Raw genomic sequence first — 27305 nt, 5'->3', positions numbered from 1 at the left:
GTGTACCAGGGGCCCAGAAATGTGTGTCCAAACAGCCCCAAGCCGGCTTCTAGAGCCTCCCCTGTCAAGGCAGTCAACCTTGCAGCTAGTAATCTCCAAGGTCCTGCAGTTTGTAGAGATGTGCAAAACGTGCTGATGTGCCTGCAAGGACCAGATCTAGGAGGAAAGTAGGTGGGCTGCCCCACAGGCTGACTCTCCCCACCTCCCGCCACATTCCAGTGGGGAACTGCAGCCCAAGCAATCTAAACCCACGCTTGGCCTTCCCGATCACTGAGCTAGTGTCCCATAAGGCAGGTGGAAAGGACCTATCTTATTTAGCAATATATTAGCTTGATTTATAACTTTTAAATATTTAAACTTAGGGTCTGAGGGCCACCGCTTATTTTTGCTCCTGGTCCTGAAAATGTTCGATACAGGCCTGGAAATATCCCAACCCAAATTTCAAACTAGGTAATTACCATGAATGTAGCACCTGAAACAAAACCTATAATAGCAACAGTTCAATAGTCACTTGATAGATGAATGATGATATATGGCCAAAAGGACTGAAAAAATGGTATATGGAACATAAATGCAAATTTATTATATTTCAACTAGAAATGAAACCAAAGGTAAAAGATGTCATACACTACTACCTCTAATATGTCCACCACTATCTATTCTAATGCTAACCTAATAATCTTTGACAAATATCTTTGAGTTTCTTTGTCTTTTTTATTGAATTTATTGGAGCGATACCAGTTAATAAAATTATATAGGTTTCAGGTATACAATTCTACAACACATCATCTGTACATTGTTTTGTGCGTCCACCACCACAAGTCAGGTCTCCTTCCATCACCGTTTATCCCCCTTACCCTCTTCTGGCCCCACCCACCCCCTTTCACTCTGGTAATCACCACAGTTAATATTTTTGAAAAGGCTCTGTGAGCCCTAAAATGATTTAAAATACCCATCTCAAAAAAGGCATATCCCTCAAAGCATTGATACACTGTTATGGTTTGAACTACTACAATAATGATTTTTTAATGAGTACATTAACTTCATTCAAAAGCTAAATAGGTACCAACTGTTAAGAAAACATAAAAAGACTTTTAGTCAGAAATAATTATATGCAAATAAACATTTTAAAATGCAACTTAAGCTTCAAGTTATTTCCATTTTAATGTAATATTTTCTAACTTAAAAACAAATACAAATATGACTCATAAAAAAGCTTCTTTATTTTAGTTATTACATTATTCTCTCTCAACAGGTTTCTTCCATCTCTTGTAAAATCCTTCAATAACTGACTGCAACATCCAGTCTTACACTGAGGGGTCACATACAATCTTAATTGGTATTACCATACCTCACATATGCTGCTGATTAATCTCTATTATAAATTATGCTTGCTTTTCCCCCTCTAATAAACTGTGAAAGGGTTTTAATTAACATCCTGTTCTGGTTTATTCATTCAAATACAAACCAAGCACCTAAATAAGGGCAAAGCAATAAAGCTAATCTACATGGAAACAGATTCTATAGTGAATATATGAACAAATGCTGTGAGAACAAAGAAATGGTAAATTCCTACCAGAAGGATAAAAGAGAGATTCTTAGAATAGTCATCATCTGGATAGGGGGAAAAGGTGGTATTTCCAAACTGAAGCAAGAGCATATGGAAAATACACCAAGCCATGAAGGTAGATGTCAATTCCAGGAAGCAGAAGGCGGCTAGGTACGGCTGCACTGCAGCTTACACGGTGGGAGTATGTTGAGAAATGAAAATAGAAGTGCAGCGTCAGATCACTGGAAAGCTTCTGAACCATTTTTGATTCTTACTGAAAACTTGGGAGGAAGAAAGTTAAGGTTTCCTGAGTTGTGCTTTAGAAAATCACTGGAGAATAAATGGTAATGGAAAATATAATAAAGATTAAATTAAAAAAGAAAAAGAACTGTTCTGTAAGTGTAAAGAATAGAATTAAAAAGTAAACTTAGTAACTGACTGAAAAGAACTTAGTAACTGACTGAAGTTTCCAAGAGAGAAGAGTGGGTGAGTCAGGATTAAGTTTATGTTTTCAAAAGACCCATGAATGTTTGGAAGCCTATAAACCTGCTGATCCCACTAAATGCTTTTGGACTCAGGTTTCCAAAATAATCTAACCATTTTTTCCAGGTGATTGAGTGTCATCTAATAGTTTGAGAAGTCTATCAGCTTCACATCCCTTAAATTGCTGGAGATACAGCATTTTTAAACTCAGGTAGGATGCCGTCACTGGAAATTCTATCCCACACCACAAGAATCCATTTGCACTACTGACAGGACAGCTGGGTTTTGTTCATCCTGCAGCTATGTATAATATCCAAATGTGACCTCTTACTGTATTGCTTTTCTAAGTGACCTGCATACCTTGATACCTGATACCTACAACTGTGAAATCAACCTCCAAAATAGTATCTAAATCTGTGCTAAAGTGATTTTCTCCCTTTTTAAGGACTCACACCAAATGAGGACACTTCAGGCATGGTAAGTCTTCCCCAAACAGTTCGATTGTTGGAAACCATGAGAAGTGTCTGTGGCATGAGACATCATTAGAAGTAAAAGAAAATTGACTTCCTTTAAGGAGTTACTCTTAGAATCTGTGAGGGGCCACTTAGCCTTATGATTGGGCAAATAGTGAGCAAATTATCAAACTTTCTGGAAGAAGCTGTTTTAAAAGCTGAAAAATACTGCATCTAAGTCGCTTTCTAATTGTAAAATATGTAGCAATGAGGAAAACCACTGACCAGCTCATGTACTAATGTAATATTTAAAGACATAAACATCCATTTCAACAGGGATAGATAAGAAAAAAGGACCAGAAACAGTACAGCAAGATGTCTAGTTTTGCAAGATAGTTAATAAAATGTTTTACATGATTAATAATGTAACACAGATGACATTTGGCTGGAAAACACTTAACAGACTTTCCTCCAGAAGCTCTGCTTGTGGTTGCAACGTTAAATAAAGGTTACAAATCCTGATTTCAGAGCCTGAAAGCTTGGGTTCAAACCCTGTCCCCCTTCCTCAGATACCTTACTTATCCTCTCTTTTGCTTCAGTTCTCTGACTTACGAAATGAGGGTAATACTAGTTACTCTTGTCATAAAGTTGCTGAGAGCAGTAGTGAATGTAACACATGTAAAGAACCCAGAACAGTGCCTGAAACCTAGTCAATTCCCATAATTATTAGCAACTGTTTGTATAATCAGGCAGTGGTGACCTCTGAAGATCCCAGGTTTGAAAGACAGACAAAAGTAACTGAAATAGGGAAATTGAGAGATGTTTAATGACCATCTACTTCTCTTAAGTGCTATTTGACTTTTGTGCTCCTAAGAAATGCAGCCCAGCCAGAGGCCTAATAGAGTTTTCCCCTCTAAAAAAAGAACCTCATTATACCAGTTCTAGAGATCTCTTAAAAAGACAATTCTAAGGAGCCATGTAAATATTTACCTTAAATGCTACCATTTTCTAAATACCAAATGCCAGTTAAATTTGAATTTCAGATAAATATACACATATACTAAAAGTTATTGTTTATCAGAAATTCAAATTTAACTAAGCAGCCTGTTTTTCCCCCCAGGTAAATTTGGCAACCTATTAACCCAAAGTTCAAATAAATGCACTGAATTAGCCAATGCCCATAAAGCAAAAAGAATGAAACTATTTAACGAAATAAAGTAACTTAAGAAGGAGCACGGTAAATAGAAAAAAAATGAATCTCAGAATCAGGCAAATCTGAGCTGCAATTCATCATCTTCTATTAATTTATAATTGATTTACCTTGAAAGAAGAAATTCAAAAACGTACCTTAGCCTCACTGCCCTCAGCTCATGAATGGGGTTTAATTTACCACTTTTGGGGTTGCAGAATGGATGACATGAAGTATCCACACACCAGATATTTCCTTGATTCAGGACAGGCAATGCATGCCAGTTCTCAATTCTTCTTCATAATATCTTAGCTCCAGAAACTCAAATTCCCCATTCACAGCCGCCAAAACCAAAGAACTCACTTTATCCTACAGTAGCTAAACAGAACAAAATACTCCCCCAAACTGTGCCCACATACAAATCTCTCCCGACCCTCACATTCACTTGGCAGGTGCTCTTGACAGCCCAAGTTCTAAATCCCCACTGCCTCCCACCCCACAAGGGTCTTGCCCAACTATGGCTGACTGTGCTTAACAATATCGGAATAGAAAAGCCTTAAAATAACATTCCACTGTAATTTCCTCATGTTTTTGGGGTTTTTTCCACAAACTTTTTAAGGATTAAGGATACAGAAATTCATTTCAAATTATCATATAATACAACATGCAAAAATCTGTTTTGTTCATTTAAAAAAGTCCTTATCATTCATTTAATCAATAAAAATTCTGCAAATGCACAAAAGAAAATTATTTTGCAATATGATTCCTGGGCTAGATCTTCCTTCTACTTTGGAGTCATACCACATGGGGGATTATTTTCTGATGTTCATTTCACAAACTGCTTAACTAACAACATGCTGTCCAACTTTCCATTTAGTATACCTTATCTTCTCTTTACACACTGTGATTTCTTTGAAGAAGAATTACCTAAATATTTCAGCAGTTTAACTAGTGGGAAGCAAGGAATTAAGATTGTAGATACAAAGGTGCTGTAATTGTGTTTTAATCAGCTTATTAAATACAACATGAGCATGTATCAATCAACTAACATTTAATTTCATGGTCCATGATTTAAAACTAGTCAAAAGCACTACAGTACAAAGTTATCAGCATTTACTTAACAGGTTCTTTCCAAATTTCTTTTAACTAATGTAAACCAGTCAAAATATTGTATGACAGCTGTATGACAATTATGGACCGAAAGAAGACATAATGAGGAATTGTATTAAAATACAAACATAATTTGAAATTTATCTTTCTTGTGCAATATTACCACAGTGAACCCAAAAGAATAATATCTACATATATAATAGGGGGCTAAATATAGAAATCTTTAAAAAACCTATTTCAAGTACTTCTATACTCAAGAGACAAAACTTCACTGATGAAACAAACCACCAAGCTAGTTTGCTTTAACTTGCTGCTGCAGAAAATAAAAACAAATCTCTATAAATCTTCTTTAAAAAGTAAATTGCCTAGCTGCACTTTTATTTAGGAATATTATATGAAGACTTCCCTTCCCAGTACAGAGTCACATTTGACTTATAATGTATGTACACTTACTCATCTCTTTTCCTCCACTGAAAAAATGGTTTTTCATGATCTGAATGATTCAGTTTTTCAGAGAATAATTTACTTTACCTAAATTCTACATTTGTGACCTGGCTGGTGTGGCTCAGTGGACTGAGAGCCGGCCTCAGAACCAAAAGGTCACTGGTTTGATTTCCAGCTGGGGCACATGCCTGGGTTGTGGGCCAGGTCCCTGGGTGGGGGTCCCTGCAAGAGGCAGCCAACTGATGTTTCCCTCTCACATTGATGTTTCTCCCCCTCTCTTTCTCCCTCCCTTTCCCTCTCTCTAAAAATAAATAAGATCTTTAAAATAAATTAAATAAATGAATGGATGAATACATAAATAAATTCTATATTTATTAAGGAGCGGTAAAACTTATTAAGAAAAGTGAGCAAGTTCTTTTCTCTAGAATTTTGCTTGGTAGCAAAAGTCGATTTAGTTTTAAAAGGTTTATTTCTGATGACTTTTCCTCAGGTGGAAAAAGGCCTGAGGGTAAGGGTCAATAACATCTTTTACTAAGACAAAAAGATTCAATTGTAGTTGCTAGGATACCAACAGACATCCTTTTATTGCAGTCAGGAACAGTTATTACAGGTGTCTTCTCACACAACAACATACTAACTGCAGCGTGAACCAAACAAAGTCTAAAAGGCAAAGGCAATCCCTGCCCTTGATGAGCTTGGTATCATGTTCTTGGCATTTAAAATTACAAAGTTCAATCTAATTTTTTTAAGAAATAGAAATAAGTAGATAACAGGAAGAAGAAAAAAAAGGGAGTTAAAATCATGGACCAAGGTCAACTATTTAACCTGAATCTGCAGTCAGAGTCCTTTGTTCATCACCTCATTGAACTGAACGAGTCTGTACTATGTGCTGGGTTGCTGGTCTAGGCATCAGCAATCCAGTGGTTAATAAGACAAAGTCTGAGCCCTCACTGAGCTGGCTACATGCGAGTGAGGAGACTGAGCAAAAATGCTATACACATTTACATATGCATGGGTGCACACAGTATGAGGAAGCTGTCAAGGGGCATGGAGGTAGCTCAGAGAAGGCCTTACACATATGTAGCAATTACTACATGCCAAGTGTAGGGCTAGCAATAAGGATAACTATAATAGGAAACATTCTCTGCCATTCTGGTTTACCCAGGTGGGAGATCCAGGTAAACTAATAGGAAAATATTCTGGTGTCACTACCTGTGTAAGCTTGGTAAGTTGGTAACAATCATCATCATGAATGGTGGCAATAACCTTTGAGGGTTATTGGGGGCAGTAGATGTTTATAAAATATTTGGTACCAATTTTATTATTACAGTTAAGTGCCCATGTTAGAGAATAACAAGAAATGAGATTTAAGGAAACTGAGGAAAGGAGAAAAGGGTAAAGGATAATGAAGATCTTTAAAAAATAAAACAAAGCCTTGGCTAGTGTGGCTCAGTAGATAGAGTGCTGGCCTGTGAGTCAAAAGGCTGCAAGTTCGATTCCCCATTGAGGCACATGCCTAGGTTGCAGGCTGGGTCCCAGTTGGGGGCATGCAAGACAACAGATTATGTTTCTCTGCTTCTCTGTCTCCCTCTCTTCCTCTCTCTCTAAAAATAAATAAAATGTTTTAAGAAATAAAAATAAAAACTAAAAAGGGGAGAAGACGTGGTTCACATGAAGACTTGTAGGGCATACTGCAAATTCTATTTATAAACCTACCAGAACACAGTATACAATGGAACTACATCACACACCCAGTTAAGTGACAAGAATTAAAGTACCAATGAGGGGCAGAGAAAGAGGAGAGAACAACTGATTTACTACAAGTAGCTGTGCTATTTTATCCACCAAGAGAATAGTTCAGAGTAAATGAGGTTTATCAAAAAAAGTATCTGTAGTCCTACAGGCAATCTCAGATCCCACATGTGAAGTTTAAGCACCTCACCTCACTGGGTGTGTCTAATAGAAACAAAAATGTGCTCCTCATATTGAAACCAAGGGTCCTTATAACTGTGACTGAATTTAGTTTTAAATCCTAGCTCTAGAAATCCTGCCTCTTCCAGCCCAGAGACCTAGCCTTTCCCCTGATAATAAGCAACCCAAGGGGGCAGGAGATAGTAGCCCAGACTGGACTTTATGCTTCAGGACCTCTGTCGGGCTAAAGACAATGTCCTGACCTAAGTTACATTTCAGTTCCTGAGCCCTAAGGTGGAACAATCTCCTGGCTACTTTACTAAGAGACCAGACAAAGGGACCCCAGAAAAGACTTTAAAGCTGTCCTCAAGACCTGAAGAAACGATTCATCTTTGCCTCACCTCCAACCAATCGGCTCCCAGCACAACCCCAAACCCGTAACTCACACACCATTGAGGAGTTCAGGCTTTCGAGCATGATCTTTCTCTTCTCCCAAATGGCGTCATTCATCAATAAAATAGCCATGCTTTCTCCAATGCAATTCCCAGTGTTCCGTATTTGGCTCTGCTAATGCCACATGAACAAACTCTTTCTGTTTGGTAACAATATGGATCCCCTAAATGCAAATGTACTATTTAATCTGGTGCTATTTTGATTAGATGGGATTTTCATCACCTTTTACACTTCATAGCTAACTCCTGCTTACGATGCCATTCCACCTATATGGTCTCCATTTTACAGACACACAAAGAAACACGTCAAGGACACCTGGGCAGGACACAGCAGAGTTGGGATGCCTGCCTCATTCTGCCTGGCTCGAAATCCCCGCAATCTTTCCACAGTGCCAAGCCATCCCTCAGTTTGGATTTGAAGAGATGGGCTAGAATTAAGGAGGGAGATGATGCAAACATATAAGAGAAAAAGTTAATAAAAATAATAGGTACTTGTAGAAAAAGATAAAGACATTAAGACCAAAGACAGAGAAACTACGTCAGAAGCTGATGTATGATTAACACTCATCACAAATTTCAAAAAAACATTATTAATTTCATATATTTTATACCCCTCTGTTCTTACTAAAAATCAAGTATTCTTGATTTTTAGAATCAAGTATTCAAACATTTCAGCATCCAACCTCTATCTCCCTGTCTACTTCTCACAACCAAAGAGGCAAGCAAGCACACACACACACACACACACACTTCACCAAATCATGTGTCCAGACACTAACTTCTTCGTTCTAATGTCTCAGAAAGAAATAGAAAGGAATACATGGCCATAAACTAGTGTGAAAGAATATAAGCAGAAAATGAATGTTCGGAGTAAAGGGGAAAAAACTTTCAAAGTACAAAGTGAAAAGTGCTTCCTCTGATAGTAATAATGAAATTGAGAAATTGGAATAAAGAGCAAACAGAATTATTGGTAAGTCCTTCAAAAAAAGAAAAAAGTCTTTGTAAGTACATTACAAAAACCTCCTGCAACTACATCCATCAGGCATTTACTCTGTGCCTATGTGTTCACATTAACAAGCATACACAACAAGTCCTACTTCCATTATGATTTTAGCAATTCCCACTTACCTTGGGGAACAATCTCTGGCCCCAATAAAAAACAAAAGTCATCATATTAAATAACAATTATGGTAATGATAATGATAGCAGTTACTTTTGCACCACATACCATGCCTTTACATTTCACCCTGTGAAGTGCTTTATACTGATTCTACCTGGAAAAAAAAACTTACTCTCTGATTAAGTAACTTGCCCACAGTTGTCTAACATGCTAGACATGATGAGGTTAGAACTTGCCCATGTCGCCTCTTACCCACTTTGTATTATACTACTTCTCCCTTTTAAAGATTCCGATTTTCCCATGAGTGGTCTCACTTTCTGACGTAGAGTTTACAGACATGAAATAATCCTCCCATGCAGTATGTTACACTAAGTAACTAAAATGAATGAGCAGTACCTTAAATGAGTGCAACTTCTGTCCCCCAAAGCTAAGACCTTCTCATGGTATTACAATTTCATATTGCACAATTATTACCCTTAAGTGGCACATAAACTAATAAAGGACTCAAAATACAATGATATATAAAAGGAATATAATACTGTTTAAAGTCAAGGAACACTTAAAAATCTGAGAATTGGCCCTGGCTGGTGTAGCTCGGTGGATTGAGCACAGGCCTGTGAACCAGAGGATCGCGGTTCGATTCCCAGTCAGGGCACATGCCTGGGTTGCAGGCCAGTTCCCAGCGGGGATGCAGTTCCCAGCAGGGGATGCACGAGAGGCAACCATACATTGATATTTCTCTCCCTCTCTCCTTCCCTTCCCCTCTAAAGATACATAAATTAAATTAAAAAAATTTTGAGAAGTGTATTCCATCAGATTCTCATTAAAATTGTCTGTGCCTACAGGGGGCTTAATAACCTCTAGTTTTTTTGAAGTGCAAATTTTACCTGGGTCATTATGGGAATGAGGCACCACGAAGACTTGAAGGGGCTTAGTGTCCCACTCATTCGGTTTATAGGTAATGTCAAATCCTTGCTTCCAAACTCCACCATCTGGATTGTCAAAAGGAATTAGGCTGTAAACATCCAACATCTGAAAATATAAAAGGCAAAAAATAAGTAAGTTGAATTATGTATATCAATTTAAAATTAATGTTGAAAAATATTTGCTCAAAACTACTTATTATTGTACACTGAGTATACATTTTATAAAGTTAAACTATTTCTAAAGGCATGAAGAGTTAAGGCAGAAAACATTTAATAACCATTCAAAGGCTTAAAACACTACCCATGTTATATAACTATCCTGATAAATAATCCCTTTCCCCGACTGCTTCTAATAAAAAATAATAATTTCATTCAATTCCTCCTTCCCTGCTTTACTTCTAATGCAATGTAATAATAATAGATAGGAACTTAACAGCACAGTGAAAAATATGATTGTGGCCAAATTCAAACACAATTATTTTCTTCTTTTTTCTTTTTTTATTGTTGTTCAAGTACAGATGTCTCCATTTTCCCTCCACCACTCCCCCCGACCCTACCCACCCCAACCTCCCGCCCTTGATCATAGCCATCTTTGGCTTTGGCCGTGTGTCCTTTATACATGTTCCTTGACAATCCTTTCCCCAACACCCCCAATATCCCCTCCTACCTCCCCATTTGATGAAAATTATTTTTTACTTTACTCAATCTCATATAGTTTAAAATCTGTACCATAATTAAAATGCATCTATTGCTATTCTTCCATTTAGTGTTCATTAAGTTTACCGTTTTTTATTCCAAAAATAAAACTACAACAAGGTTGACTAGGTTAAAAATAGAGGGGTTTTTTAAAAAGAGAATTAGCTTTTAAGTACTCAAATGTTTTCTAAGTTTCCAATGCAGTATTCCTCCTAGATAATAATCTATTTCAACACAAAGGAAAAAATACTGCTCCCCTCCAAAAAAAACTAACAACTTTTACTCTCCATACTGCCCATTATACTAAATGTGACAAAGAATACAATCATCCTTTGGTAAAATTTAAATTATGTAGAAGTTACATCTTAATTACCGTATTTTGTCATGTTTAATGCACACTTTTTAACCCAAATTTTTGAAGGAAAAATAAGGGTGTACACCTTATACACAAGTATTACTAACTCCATATCTATATAAATGTTTTTAATTCTTTTATTTATGCTCATGCATTAAAAGTATTACTCTAGAAAGTAGTAATGATATCCATATGCAAAATAATACCCTGGAATATAATAATCAGTTTTGTTTCTAAATACAGATAAATTAAAAAACTGAAACAAAAGATTTTTTCCCATGAAAGTTTGGGCCAAAAACATAAGTGCAAATATATATGGCAAAATAAGGTTAATACATAAATAGGTTACAACAACTTTTAAAGATGTCAAGCAAGTTACACAAAAGTGTACAAAGAATTTTAAGGCAGTAACATATTTCTCACTTTTGAATTTATGACTTTAACAAGTACAATGCTCCAAAGATAAGTCCACACAAATCTTTGGGAACCAGCTGAACAGGAGGATGTGTTAGCAGTCTCTGCTATTCTTTTGAGTGCTTTCTTTGGTTCTGCAGATCTCCCAGTTCCTGCTGCCTCCCTCTGCCTGCCTTCCATGGCTGCTCTGTACCTCCTTTCTGTTCACCCCAGATTTAAACCCCACCCATACAAAAAAGGGGTGTTTTGTTTCTTTTTAAAAGATACTTAACTAAAACCTGAATAAAACCAAGCCTCACAGAAATAGATATCCTTTCGAATCACAGTCCTATCTAATTGTGGCCACACACTAGCTGATAAGGTTGCAGGCATAAGGCCTGGCCAGCTTCTCTGTTCCCAGTTTCCAGTTTGGCCTGTGAGCCATGGCTCAAGATCCTATCTTGTTCTCTACCCCTACCAGTTAGTGAAAATTTCTACTATGAAGTCACCAAGGGTCCTGCCACCAAGTTCCGATATCTGATCTAAAGTATAAGATTAAATATAGCTCTCTGCTAATTTGCAGGACAGAAAAATATGAGTGACACAGTCAAAATTTAGAAAAAATGGAAGTTCTTTCTTACCCTAGTCTTCAACTCCACTATCCTCTAGAACAGCGTGATCCAAAAGAAAGATTAATGCAAGCCAAATACATAATTTTACATTTTGTAGTAAAATGAAATAGGCAAAAATACTTTCAATAATATATTTTATTTAGCCCAATATATTCAAAACATTACCATCTCAATGTGTAACCAATATAAAAATGAACAAGATATTTTCATTCTTTTTCTCATACAAACTCTTGTGTATATATTATACCTAGAGCCCGTTTCAGTTTAAACTAGCCACATTTCAAGTAGCTGGTAGCCACATGTGGACAGGGGCTACCATAATGGACAGCACAGCTCTAGAATATTCCCTTTTCCCCTCATAAAGGGATATTCAGCAAAAAAGAACGTAACCCTACATGGTGTCAAACCTATAATGTGTAACAGTAATATAGTACAAGGAAGGCTTTTTTTGTTCTCTGCAAAGGAAGGTTAAGAAAAATCTCTCTGGCCAAATTTAAAGCAAAAAAGGTCTTCTTTCAACTATTAGAGAAAAATAACACATATGGAGCATATAAAATGGCCCTATTCTTAAAGTATACATAAGGAAAATTAAGCGAAACACAGAATTTTATCACTAAAAAAGAATATTATTGTCTTTGTGACTAATTAAATCACAAAAACAGAAACTAGAATCCAGAGTTTAAGTAACCAAGTAAGAATAGATACCATATCAAATCTAAGCAAACAAAAACAAAAACAAAGCCCAGTGATTATTAACAAATATATACATTACCTGCACATCTGAATTCTGACTTCTGCTTTGTGAAGCAAACAGACAGTCTTCAGGGTCAACCATGAGGGACAACTGTTTCGATGACAGAAGAGGTGAGCCAGCACCACGGCTGAAATTGCCTACTGAACTTTTCGACCCATCCTCCACAGACTCACTCAAATTGATGACTGAATCTCTAATATTTGAGATGATCTCATTATTCTCAGCTAGCAAGCGCTCCAAATGGTCTATTTTTTCTTGCAACATTGAAAGCTGGCCCTACAATAAAAAAAAAGAAAAAGGCAGCTACATGAAACTCTAATATAGCTCTGCTGAGACACACACATTTTTTTCAAAAATTATCTGCCTGCCCAAGAGGGCAGCCACTCACCCTTCACTTTTCACTTTTATAAGTGGGATCACAGGAAACACAAGCAGCTGGCAGGGTTGAAACACCAATTTACAGCAGAAAATCTCCTCCGTGGTTGCAATCTCCGTTTAACCACATTTTAAAACGTGCAAAAGAAGGACCCAAAAATGTTTTGGGGTATATTTCCTATTACCCCAAATCCGGCCCTAAAATATCTTTGGGTCTCTAAAACGACTACGTACAATAACATATTATACTCAGGCATGAAATTTTAAATTTAAGTATAACTGATTCTAGTTATTACTAAAGGCCCAAAAGTATGAATCTGTAAACGATCATGTCATCTCAATTGGCAGCACTAGTAGACAATCCTGTCACTGTTGGTAGGAATGCAAATTGGTACGATCGCTGTGGAAACCAGTACGGTGGTACCTCAAAAAATTAAAGATGGAACTGCCTTATGACCCAGTGATTCCACTTCTGGGAATTTATCCAAAGAAACCAGAAACACTAAATCGAAAGAACATATGCATCCCTATGTTCATTACAGCATTGTTTACAATAGCCAAGATTTGGAAGGAGCCCAAGCATCCATCAGTAGCTGAGTAGATAAAACAGCTATGGTACATTTATACAATCGAATACTACTTGGTCGTAAAAAAGAAAATTTTCCACATACATGGGCCTGGAGAACATTATACTAAGTGAAATAAGCAAGTCAGAGAAAGACAAATACCATATGATTTCACTCATATGTGGAGCCTATTGATCAAACTGAAAGAATATGTAAAACAGAGACAGACTCATAGAGAGCAGACTGACAGCTAGAGGAGGGCTGTTAGGGAGTGATGGGATCAAGCCAAAAAAAGCAAGATCTCATGGACACAGGCAACAGGGTGGTGACAGCGAAGAGGGTGGAGGTGGAAGAGGGTATAAGAGGGATAAATGTTAATGGAAAAAAATAAACTAAAAAAAATTATCATCCCCAGAAAGATCAATGAGTCAATTATTAATTACTAATATGCTTGGAAAACACTGCCATGAACACCCCCCACATAACCACACTATTAACTAGTTTAGACTGTTGCCACTATATTGTGTGACTTTCAGGTTTTTAATTGATCCTCACATAAGAGGTTTGCCATCTCTGTAACATAAACCTTGCCTCAGCTTTTAAGAGCAAGGACAATCTTTGTTTTGTTCATCCCTATAGTCAGGGCTCCGAATACAGAGCAGGTAATTATAAATTTGCCAAATGGCCCTCATATTTCTGGAAAGCAACTGTAATTCTTTAATGAACACCCACTGTGCCAGCTATAATGCTCCATGCTGGGAAGACAGATATGGGTTAAGATATGAGTCCCTGTCTGAACACATGAGGTGACAATGTAACCAGAAAGAGCCTATCCTGTGTCCCCAAGAGTCCACATTAAGGTTTAGTAAAGAAACTATATGGATAGTGAACACACAACTCTAGATACCCAGAAACAAAAAATTCTATCACCAGGAAATAGCAGAAAGTAAGGAGGAAGAAAAAAGAAAAAAGGTAAAAACACCTAAATTTCTGAAAGTAAAGAACTGGTCAAATGGTACATCTAATATCCCAGAATAGTTTTCAGTCGCTGAAAATTTAGAAATATATGATATGATGATCCCCTTTTGAAATATAATACATATGGAAGGCTGTAATCGAAGTGGTAGAAACTAGTTATGGACATTTATATTTTTCCTTTGTCTGTTGTGAACAATTGTTGATTTCATAATGGGGAGGCTAAAACAAGGAATTTACTCCTAGGCTACCGGCCAGTTCAACAATGGAAAAGACAACAGAAGAAATAGAAATGGCTATCTACCAAAAGAAGGCCATTTCAGCAAACTGTGAAAACTGAAAGTAGTCTGGAAGGAACTATGGAAGACATTGTGGAATAAGAAAAAAAAGTAGCCAAAACTGGAAGCATATCAGCAGTAATTATCTTGACTGCAGATGAATATCCAAACCCCTGACATAAGAGAGACAAGGAGCACACGACAGCCAACCATGTACCTGCTCAGACCTCAGAGATGCTCTCACAGTCCTCTCTTCATAACAGAGACAGAAATAGCCCCACCACACACATCAAAACTGCAGTCCTTTAAAGTAACTGTCACATCTAGGTGGGGTGGCATACGTCCACAAGGTAGAACTCTGAAGCCTGTTAGTTAGCGTATGCAGAGAACTCATCCCACAAGACGAGCCCCATTTTCCCTAGTGAAAAGCAAGACAGAGAATATAAATCAGTTTGCGACTAGAAATGACCAAGTAAAGGAAAACTGGATGAATTGGTGCAACACTAGCTCAGGATTCAAAAAGAAAAGCTGATTGAACCATGTAGATTCCAGGTCAGCAAAGCTGGGGAGCAGTATTGTACATACTACAAACCCTTTTTACAAACACACGTTGATGTTGGTTGAGTGGTTCTCAGTGGAAAGGCCAAAGGTTACCCTTGGCACAACCCAAAATTCACCCCAAGAGGCTAAAAATATTTGAGAGTCAAGTACACAGCTGACTAATCTATACATATTTTCCTAAACAGACATGCTATCAAAGGCTGTCTGAAATAAGGGGAAAACTTTTCTTCCCTCAGTTATCACAACACTACAGACCATGGCTCTCTGAAGTCACTCCTGATGAATTCTGTTCAATTATACTTCCAATGCTGAAAATACAAGTCTACCTTGGTGATGCCTGTGATATCTACCACAGCAGATGTCAAGGGTGAATCAAGTTCCTCTGCTTGCAAGCAGAATCAGAACACATTGACTTGTCCTGCCTGTAGTAAAGCCACATACCTTCATAGAATAAAACCTTAGCTAGGTCTAAAATAACACTCAATAATATTGTTATAATGATGTATAGTGACAGATGGTTACTAGATTTACAGTGATCACATTGCAAAGTATATACATGTTGAATCACTATGCTGTACATCTGAAACTAATATATGTCAACTATAATTAAAAATAAATTTTAAAAATGTTAAAAGGAAAAAAGACAGTAATTCCAGTGAAATTTAAAGGTGTGCTGGAAAAGGTGAAATTTAATTATTCCAGTGAAATTTAAAGGTGTGCTGGTTTTTTTTTTTAAACCATCCTAGAGCGTTGAAAGATGCTATATGTTTTATCAGACACTTAATAGTCTATGAATTAGTACATGGGTGGCAACTTTCTCCAGAGCTTCCTGTACTTTTGAGAAAAGACAATTTGGGAGCCATGCACACAGCAAAGCTGCCTATAGCTCAAGAAGAGCTGAGGAAGAAGAGGGATCCTTCTGGAACAGTCTTACTATGGCCCTGGTACCATAACCCATGGAGGAGAGTCTTATTCAAAATAAACATTACAGGAGATGGATGTCTCATGAAAGAGGATCCTGCAGGCATTAAAGATGATTTCAATCTCATTGTTACTTTAAAGGGTAATTAATGACCAGGACCTGGAATTTTGCACTTAATGAAGTTCACAAAGAAAATTGTGCCCCAGGGATATGTCAGCCTAACAGTCTAACGAAAATTATTTATTACGCTACATTATGCAGTGGAATAAAGTTTCCCTCCAAATAGCTGAAATTTCTGAAATACACACACCTCATAAGCAAATTATGAACACCACAGAGAAGACTAGTATGACCTTAAAAGGATGTGCCCGTAGTCTATTTTAAAGTAACAGAAATCATAGACAATGTTTCAATTACGCTGACAACTCAAAGAATACTGATGATAATATTGAAAAAGACAATTTTTGTAGGGCAAGAAAATCACTGATGAGAAAACCACTTCATTTTTTGGTTTGCTAATCAGTTCTATGGGAAGGCCATCAGAGTTGCACTGCTGAAGAGGGGGAAGGAGGTCATGGTATTCAATTTTTTTTTCTGCTTTTGGTGGAAGAAAAACTGAGCAAAAAATCACTGATATCAAAGATTTTTGAGACAGAAAATTTAGAGCCTAGAAGGTAAAATAGAATCAGCACCCACTCAGCCCTCTAACAAAACCAATCAGTGTGCATCTACAGCTAATCTGAAAGGTCACTATGTAATTATTTGCCCCAGGTAAGACACTAGCTGCGATCACTGAAGCATGGCTGAATCTGCACACCTTCTTCTCCCTTCCTGTTACGATAAAAAAAATATGTGCCTTCCCCTGTCCCCACTTCAAAGGCCAGCATTGCTGGTGAGCTCCAACCCCATCTCTTTCAACTGCTCAAAGGCTATATTCTTGTGTTTAAGCTCTCCACACTGTTTCATCAAACTCCCCTTCCAAAAGCAACACATTCTCAATAATATAACATGTTTTATTAGGTCAAACTATAGGAAACTGCCATTCTCATAAGTCAAAAGTAGTCAAATACCACCAATTTCTTATGATTCAATTTAAGATCTTGTCCTATCTGTAAAAAATAAATAAATAAATAAATAAAAAACGTCAAACTCCAGTGCTTATCTTAGCCCCACATCCCCTTCCAGGATCCCATCCCCTTCCTGGATATACAGGGGTTATCAACAGTCTACACTCATTATCCCCCTTCCTTTCAAACTCCCATTCCCTCGCCTGCCCATTCCCATCAGTACTTGCCCACCACTCCACCAAAACTGCTCTTGAGAAGTATCCAACAGCTTCCATGTTGCCAAGTCTGAGGAGCAAACACTGCCTTCATCTCATCTCAAGGAGCATTTGGCACTCCTAGAAACATTTTCTTCACAAGCTCCCAATACAACATACTCTTGGTTTTCCTCCTACCAACTATTTATCAATCTCCCCAATATCTAAATGATGGAGTTCTCCAAGGTCATTAGCTCCTGAGTTCTCTGTCTTCTCTTACTGTCTTAAATTATCTCATCTACTCTAAGGTTTAAATTCCATTTTTTTTCGTACTGATGTCTCTTCTCTGAAAAAACAAAGACCCATAAAATCCAATGACTACCTGACTTTGGGTTTCAAACTTAAGTCCAAAAGGCACCTTCCCAAAAAGCCTTCTATAGTCCTTAGGTCTTCGGTAAGTAGCACTAGTCTTCACCTTCTTGGTCACTCAGCAAATCTTGGTGGCATAACTGATTCTTCCTGCCTCACTCTGCTCACACATCCAATCTATCTACATACTCTTTTCATCTCACCTCCAGAGTAGTTTTTGAATCAATTTACTCCTTTCCCTCAGGTCCAAACCATGAATGATCTCTTCTGGCTTAGTAAGGCAATCTCTTAACTGATTTTCCATATCCACATCTTTCAACCATGCCCTACTAGGATGCAATACCTTTCTTATATTTTTCACTGTTAGCTTCTCAAAGCACTTAAAATACCTTACACTACAATCATTAAAGATCTGCATATCTATCTCTTCACCCTTTTCTTTCTGGCCCCCACAACCTAATTTCACCCTGTTCTTATCCCAGTTCTAAGCCAGCTCTTCCCCACTCTATCTGATGACCTTGGTACATGTTCCTTCTTTATACAATCTTCAATTCTCCCCTCAAACGTCCCCTCTGCATAGCCTTCCTCAGTCATCCTAAAATAGGTCTCTCATATGTTATACATCAACTTATTTTTTGTTTCTTCCACAGTGTTTTTATCTATTTTATCCATGTATTGCTTTCCCATGTTCATCACTAAATGAATCTCTGAATTGAAAACAGAAACAATAGTTGTTACAGTCACCATTGTACCCTAAGGCCTGGCACAATACCTAGTATAAAACAGGATTGCAAAATACAGGGGTGGGCAAAGTCTTTTTACAGTTGTGAGCATGCAAAATACAGTCTATTCTTGTATTATTATCTATAACGATTGTATTTTCCATATGAACAACTGAAAACTTAGTTTTGACCACCTCTGTATTTTTTGAAGGGAGAAAAGAAAGAAAAACTGTGCGGCAATTTTTCTATGGAAGTATTAAATATCATTTTGGGGGCACTAAAACTAATAAAAATTTTTAGCTCTGGTAGTGTGGCTCAGTGGACTGAGCACTAGACTGCGAAGCAAAGGGTCACCAGTTTGATTCTCAGTCAAGGCACATGCCTGGGTTGCAGACCAGGTCCCCAGTAGGAGGCACATGAGAGACAACAACACATTGCTGTTTTCTTTGGAAACAGATTGAAAGTCCCCAACACATTGCTGAAGACTTTCCCTCTCTTCCTTCCTTCTTCTCTCTCTAAAAAAATAAATAAAATCTTTTTAAAAAAGAATTAAAATAATAAAAAAAAATTAAGAAAAAAATGTTTAAAAATCTTTACTGTAATAAAAAAGTGGGTAATAGAAGGATGAGAGAAAAGTCCAAAATAATAGGGTGATCTTCAGGAACAGCTTAGGAAATGATACAGAAACTGATCCATGTTTGGCCACAGGTGACCTCATGAGTCAGGTAAAATATGTGGCTCCTTTTCTGGGAAAAGATTATGAATTCTGTACAGTCCAACAAAAGGTTTCCCATATTTACTACCATTATTAACCATGACTTAATGGGCTATGATTTTCAACTGATACAAGGGATAAAGTTTTGAAGAAGAACCTTAACAATTCTAGAATTCTTCATACCATGATAGTAATATAAGATCTTCATTCAACCAAATCAAGTTTCTAATGAAGAGAACTATAGAGGAAATATTATTATACATTTATATATAACCATCAATGGCAGCATTCAAAAGAAACAAAACATCACCATAATACTTATATGGGTACGTATCTGAAACTTGAGATCTCCACAATCTTTCATTTTTACCCTGTTCAAGTCAAATATTGTTAGATTCAGCATTATCACTCAATCACATCAAGATTTTTATGGACTTGGAGTCTATCACTGAATGTACTGTGCCCACCAGGAAGCAAGTGTGGTGAGGTGAATAGGCTGTATAACAGGAACCAGACCAGAATCATATGAAAGGCTTCTCAGAATTACACATCCCTGAAATCTCAGTTAAGGGCCTCAGCCCAGATAGCCACACCACTAAAATGGCAGCATAGGAAACCCCAGCCTTCTTCATCTCACAAAGATAAACAATTAGTCATCCACAGACAAAAACACTTCTGGGAGATCTCTTACCAAACTTTAGCAGCACAATTAAACAAAACAAAACAAAAAAAATCCGAGAATGATCACACACAAAAAAGAAGGAAGATAGCTTCATTTTGCCAGCATTATCTTACCCCTGAAGCCAGCAGTGTTCAACACCAAAAAGGAACTCCCTTTGCTGGAAAAGAAGACAGGGGTAAGCAACCAGCTACCCCGGCCTTCACTGCATAAAGTGACATATAGAAATAGCTCAGAACAAGGAAGAAAAGCAATAGCTACCAAGAGCAGCCACGCAGAAAGAGCAAGAGAGGTTCACATACTCTGCTTTCACCACTGAAGAAGGACCCAAACCAATAGCCAGCACAGCTACTGCAGAAGCCTTGCAGATTTCACCAGTTTTCAGCCCATGTTTATTGGCATTCACTGATGCTAGCCACCTATGTCCTACCATACTTCCTCCCTGCCCAGCCCTCTGGAACCTGGGAACCACACCAACAGCCAGCCCAAGCCTCTGTAGCTGCAGCAGTCCAAGACCCTAGCGTAGCCCGTGCAGCTGTGCACTTGCATACCATGGACCTGACCCCTTTTATTTCCACTTTCTGTGTCTGCTCAGGAAGACTATGCAGCCATGAGAGAACATACCTATAGCCAGGACCCCACATCTGGCTTGTGGGCCCAGATGAGGTCCTGTCTTCTGACACTGGCCTGCACCATCGCACACATCTGCACCTAGATCCTCTAGCTATACACCTGCACAGCCCCCGCCTAACCCCCATCACTAGTATCCACTACTGTGTGTCCATAGTGAGACTGAGCAGTTATGTAATGTACATCAACAAATGCCCCTTCAACTACCAGTGCACCTACAGTTGGCCCCAGCCCAGGCTGCTTGCCTTGACTCCCACTACTACATGTAAGTTTGCAACCAGCCCCTGGCACTACACAAGACCCTGGCAGCTAGCCCCCACAGGTAAATGTGTGCATACCACCTGCTCTAGTCTCCATGGCTGTCTATCCCAGTCCCCAGTTGTTGGACCTGGAGATGCCACTGAGGACTCAAATAGCCCTTGCAGCCACTGTAGACACTCTGCAGTACTTGCCTAGGACCACATAGATGTCAATGCCAGGGAGGCCTGTGGAGTGAGTCAAAAAACATCATGCTACCCCTGAAATTGGTACAGTCATACATCCTGCACTGGGTGCCCTGCACCACTAGACCTGGGGTCACAGGATGCTCCAGCATGCCTCACCCACAGATGAAAGACTTCCCTTACTGAAGTCAGTCCATAAAGTCTGGGACAGGTGACTGCTTCTTCAAATGCACAAACACCTACGAAAAGCTACAGGGATCACAAAGAATCAGAAACACACGGCTCCACCAGAGGAATACAGTAAACTTCCAGTAACTGGCTGCAAAGAAATGGAGTTACAGGAATAGCCTCACAAATAATTTGTTTAAATGTTCTAAAAATGCTCAGAGAGCTATAAGAAAACACATATAAACAATGTAATGTCATCAGAAAATAAGAAATTCAACAAAGAGACAAAAAAATAAGAACAGAAATTTTAAGGAAAATAATGAATAAACTGAAGTAAACAGACTTTTAATATGAGACTTGATCAAGTAGAAGAACAATTGAACTTGAAGACAGATCAACTGAAATTATCTAAGCAGAGAAGAAAAGGGGAAAAGAATGAAAAAGAGTAATAAACACATAATCTATGAGATACCAGCAAAAAAAATTGCAAATTACTAGAGTCCTAGAAGAAAAAGAGGGCAGAAAGCTTATTTCAAGAAATACTAACTGAGAAATCCCCCAACCTCAGAAGAGATTTGGGGACCCCAAGTACACAAAGTTCATAGATCACTGAACCAAGCCAACTAAAGAGATCCTCTCCTAGACAATGAAATTATCAAAAATTAAAGAAAAAGAAAGAATCTTAAAAGTAGGAAGAGCACCAGAGCACCAGCACCAGACAGAGAGGCACACATAATATCCGGCTGTGAAAATCAGCAGAGATTCCATCGGCCTGGATGAAATAAGAGACTGCTGGAACCTAAGTGCCCTCTTAAAGAGCCAGCTCAAAAAATCTTCCTCAGATGCTCATTCTGGTCTCTGGTGGAGGGAGAGTGACTCGAGGGACATCAGAGTCATATTCAGAGAGACTCAATTGTGTGGATTCAGGGAGTGGGCTGGAGGGACAGCTACCAATGTCCCTGTGCAGTCCCTCTCCTACAAAGCACACAAATACCATCGTTCCTGGGTCAAGCACTCCCCTCCACTTGAAACTGACCTAGAGAAATGCACTAGCCCCTCCCTGCTGACACCCTAACGCCCTGCCTTGCCAAATTTGCACTTGGCTCAGGGAATGCTGGCAGTGTCCAACCTAGGCCCACATTCAATCTTCACTGACAAATTCTCAAGTAATTTCAGACAAAACCAATGGATGCCAGAGATACAGAAATCCAGGAAGCACAGAAAGCCCCAAAAAAGATGAATCCAAAGAGTTCCACGCTAAGACACATCATATTTAAAAAGCCAAACATTACAGACAGAGAAATTTAAAAGCAGTAAAAGAAAGATGATTAGTTACCTACAAGGGAACTCCTATAAGACATCATTCCTCAACAGAAACTTTGCAGGCCAGAGGGACTGACGTAAAATTTTCAGAGTTAAAAAGCAAGAACCTACAACCAAAACTACTCTACCCAGCAAGGCTATCACTGAAAATTGAAGGAAAAACAAAGAGCTTTACAGACAAGAAAAAGCTAAAGGAGTTCATCACGAACAAACTAGTATTAGAAGAATATGACTTATTTAAGAAGAAGGAAACCAAAAGAAGAACATAAATACAAATAACAAAATGGTATAAATGCATACCTATCAATATCACTTTAAATGTAATTTGATTAAATGCTCCAATCAAAAGACATAGGGTAGCTGTATACACAATAAGATTCATGTATATGCTCTCTACAAGAGACCCACCTCAGACAAAAGACTCATCATACGCAATGGAAGTAAAGGGATGGAAAAAAGATATGGCATGCAAATGGGAAGGGATAAAAAACTGAGATAGTTAATACTTGATCAGACAAAGTAAACTTTAAAACAAAGGCTATAATAAGAAGCCAAAAAGGACATTATATATGATAAAGGGATTAATCCAAAAAAGAATATATGGACTCAACGCAGGAGCACCTAAATATTTGATGCAAATTTTGATGGACTTAAAGGAAGAGATCAACTCTTCATTAACATTAATGCATAAACCTCACAGACAGAAAATCAACAAGGCAACAGCAGCCTTAAATGACACATAAGGCCAGATAGATTTAATTGATATTTTAAAAACATTTCACCCAAAAGTGGCAGAATATACATTCTTTTCAAGTGCATGTAAAACATTTTTCAGGATAAAACACATGTTAGGATACTACACATGTTTTAATTTAAAAAGACAAATATCAAGCATTTCCAATTACAATGGTATGAAACCAGAAATCAATTGCAAGAAAAAAACTGAAAAACACACAAACACACTGTAGGCAAAAAACATGTTACTAAACAACAAGGACATTAACAATAAGATTGAGGAATAAATCAAAAGATATCTTGAGACAAATGAAAATGAAAACACAACAACACAAAAACTATGGAAAAGCAATCTTAAGAGGAAAATTCACAGCCATACAGGCCTGCCTCAAGAAACAAACAAACAAAAAAAAATCCCCCATTAAACAATCTAACCCTACACCTAAAGGAACTAGAAAAAAACCCAAAGGGAATAGAAAAAATAATAAAGATCACAGCAGAAATAAATGAAATATAATATAATCTAAGGAAACACTACAAAAGATTAATGGAACCCAGAGCTGGTTCTTTGAAAAAATATGCAAAATTGATAAACCTTTAACCACCAGATTCATCAAGAAAAAGAGAAGATCCAAATAAATAAAATCAGAAATGAAAGAGAAGTAACCACTAAAACCACAGAAATAAAAAGGATTATATGAATATACTACAAACCTTATGTGCCAACAAACTAAACAATCTCGAAAAAATGGATAAATTCCTAGAAATATACAATCTTCCAAAACTAAATCAAGGAGAAATAGAAAAATCGGAACAGATCGATTACAACCAAGGAAATCAAAGCAGTAATCAAAAAACTCCCAAAAAGTGAAAGTCCTGGATCAGTTGGCTTCACAGGTGAATTTCACCAAACAACAAAGAACTAACATTGAGGCCCTGGCTGGGTAGGTCAGTTGGTTAGAGCATTGTTCCTATATGCCAAGGTTGTGGGTTCGATCCCTAGTCAGTACGCATACAAGAATCAACCAATGAATGCATAAATAAGTGGAACAACAAATGCATGTTTCTCTCCATTCCCCCTTCCTCTCTCTCTCAAAAAAGGAACAAACTAACACCTATTCTTCTCAAACTACTCCAAAAAATTCAAGTAGCAAAGACTCCTAGGCTCATTTTACAAGGCCAGCATTATCCTAATTCCAAAAGCAAATAAAGACACTACAAGGAAAGAAAAGTACAGGCCAATATCCCCAATGAACATATGTAAAAATCCACAACAACATATTAGCAAACTGAATCCAGCAATACATTAAAAAAGATAATACACCATGATCAAGTGGGATTTATTCCTGGATATAAGGAAGATTCAGTATCTGCAAATTAATAGCACATAAACAAAATAATGGATAAAACCAGTGATCATACCCATATATACAGAAAAGGCACTTGACAAAATCCAGCACCCATTTATAAAAACTCTCAGTAAAGTGGGAATAGAAGAAATATACCTCAGTGTAATACGGGCCTCAGCTAACATCATACTCAACTGGGAAAATCTAAAATTGCTTCCTTTAAGATAAGCAACAGGACAGGGATGTCCACTTTCACCAATCTTATTCACATAGTACTGGAAGTCCTACTTGTAGCAATTGGAAAAGAAGAAGAAATGAAAAGCATCCAAACTGCAAAGGAAGAAGTAAAAACTCATTAGTTGCAGATGATATACTATGTATCAATATATTGAGAACCCTAAAGATTTTACCAAAAAACTACTAGAACTGATCAATCAATTCAGTAAAGCAGTAGAATACAAAATAAATATCCAGAAATGAGTTGCATTTTTATACACCAATGATGATCAGAAAGAGAAACTAAGAAAATAATCCCATTTATAATTGAATCAATAAAATAATATACCTAGGAATAAATTTAACCAAGGAGGTAAAAAACCTATACTCGGACAATTGTAAGACATTTTAGAAAGAAACTGAAGAGGACACAAATAAATGAAAGCATATATTGTGCTCATGGATAGGAAGAATTAACATTGTTAAAATGTCCCTACCACCCCAAATTACCTATATGTACAACACAAGTCAAATGACATTTTTCACAAAACTAAAACAAATAATATGAAAATTTATATGGAATCACATAAGACCCTGAATAGCCATAGCAGTCCTTATCCTGCTACCTGAAAATTATACTACAAAGCTGTAATAATCAAAACATCATGGTACTGACATAAAAACAGACATAGATCAATGAAACAAAATAGAGAGCCCAGAAATAAACCCACACCTATATATATGGCCAATTAATATTTGCTAAAAGGGGCAACAACACACAATGGGAAAACAATCTAGTCATTAGATGGTGTTGGGAAAATTAGACAAACATATTCAAAAAAGTGAAACTAGATCACCTTCTTCACCATATAAATAAATGGAATGAAGACTTCAATGTAAGACTTGAAACCATAAAACTGGAAGAAAGCATGCATATATCTATGTCTACATGCAATAAAATACTATTCAGCCACTTTTTTAAAAGAGAGAGAAAATCCTCCACTTGTGACAACACAGATGGACATTGAGGGTATTATGATAAATGCAATTAGTCAGAGAGAAAAAAATTGTATGATATCACACAAGTTGTATGACACAAATTATATATCACTTGTACATGGAATCTTAAAAAGCGTAACTCACAGAAATAGAGTAGAATGGTAGAGGGGACTGGGGGCTGAGAGGGGGGAGAAATGAGGAGATGATCAAATGGTATGAACTTTCAGTTATATGATAAATAAGTTCTGGGGGTGTAATATACGGCATGATGGTTGTAGTTAATAATACTGTGTTTTATACCTGAAAGTTGCTGAGAGAATCTTAAACGTTCTCACCACAAAAAATGGTAAATTTTTGACATGACGGAGGTGTTAGCTAAAACTACAGTGGTCATCTTTTTGTAACATATAAGTGTATCAAATCAATACACTGCACCTTCAACTTATACACTGTATATGTCAATTATATCTCACTAAAGCTGGAAAATAAAATAAGATAAAAAATAAGCCAAGAAGAAATATGAATTATGACTCCAATATTATGACAAAATCTTGGCCAAGTTATAAAACTTTTTGACACACTTGTGACTTCCGCCAAGATGGAGGCATAGGTGGAAACACTGTGCCTTCTCCCACAACCAAGTTTGAATACAACAAAGGTTTGGAGAAACAAAGACACAACCAAAGGACAGAAAATTGAATTATACGGAAGTCCGACTACATCTAACAGTTCAACGGGGACGGTAAGAGGGGCGGAGACAGCAGCAAGCAGGGTCGGGCAGGACAGGTTCCCCGACCCAGGCGCGCAGGCAGCCCGGAACCAGTTGGGGTGCGGGGCAGACTGACTGCGGGCGCATATTCGCGCACAGTGAGACAGACCACGCAGGCCCCAGGGGGCGAGGGCTGACAGCGGTGGCACACTCAAGTGCAGTGGGACGAAACGCGTGGGCCTGGTGACGGCAGCAACTGCGGCACCGGTGAGGGCCTCAACGGCAGGCGGCAGACAGGACGCCATAGTGCCATAGCCCCTCTTTGATCCCACCCCCACATACAGCTTCACAACCCAGCGACTTAGTTGCCCTGTTCTAGTGAACACTTTAGGGCTCTGATCCTGCTATGGAACAGGCACAAACAGCCCAAAAGATGGCACAAGAAGAAATCAAAGTCCCAGAGCCAATAACTCTCAGCAACCAACAGATTGCCAGCCTCTCAGAAGCACAATTCAAGACACTGTTTATCAGGATGCTCACAGAACTGATTGATTATAGTCACAAATTAGAGGAACATATGAAGGCTAAAGTAATCGAAATGAAGGGAGATGCACAGGAAACCAATAGTGATGGAAAGGAAACGGGGACTCAAATCAATGGAATGGACCAGAAGGAAGAACAAAACATCCCACCAGAAAGGAATGAAGAAATGAGAATTCAAAAAAATGAGGAGAGGCTTAGGAACCTCCAGGACATCTTTAAACGTTCCAACATCCGGATTATAGGGGTACCAGAAGGGGGAAAGAAACAGCCACGAGTGGAAAACTTATTTGAACAAATAATA

At 37.8% G+C, this 27305-nt stretch overlaps 1 protein-coding gene across 1 annotated transcript in view; it reads right to left on the bottom strand.

The window, feature by feature from the left end:
• The window catches only part of MAN2A1 (mannosidase alpha class 2A member 1), a 166612-nt gene that overhangs the window by 123702 nt on the left and 15605 nt on the right, over nt 1-27305 (bottom strand). The window contains exons 2-3 of the mRNA XM_037032276.1: nt 12485-12742; nt 9598-9742 (exon numbers count right to left, since the gene is read on the bottom strand). Coding sequence (XP_036888171.1) covers nt 9598-9742; nt 12485-12742 — 403 coding nt within the window. The remainder of the gene's footprint in view (nt 1-9597; nt 9743-12484; nt 12743-27305) is intronic.

This window comes from Sturnira hondurensis, unplaced genomic scaffold (assembly GCF_014824575.4).
Source record: "Sturnira hondurensis isolate 20B ecotype Veracruz unplaced genomic scaffold, ASM1482457v3 Scaffold0021354, whole genome shotgun sequence".
Lineage (NCBI taxonomy): Eukaryota > Metazoa > Chordata > Mammalia > Chiroptera > Phyllostomidae > Sturnira > Sturnira hondurensis.
This window is presented reverse-complemented; position numbering and strand designations above follow the sequence as displayed.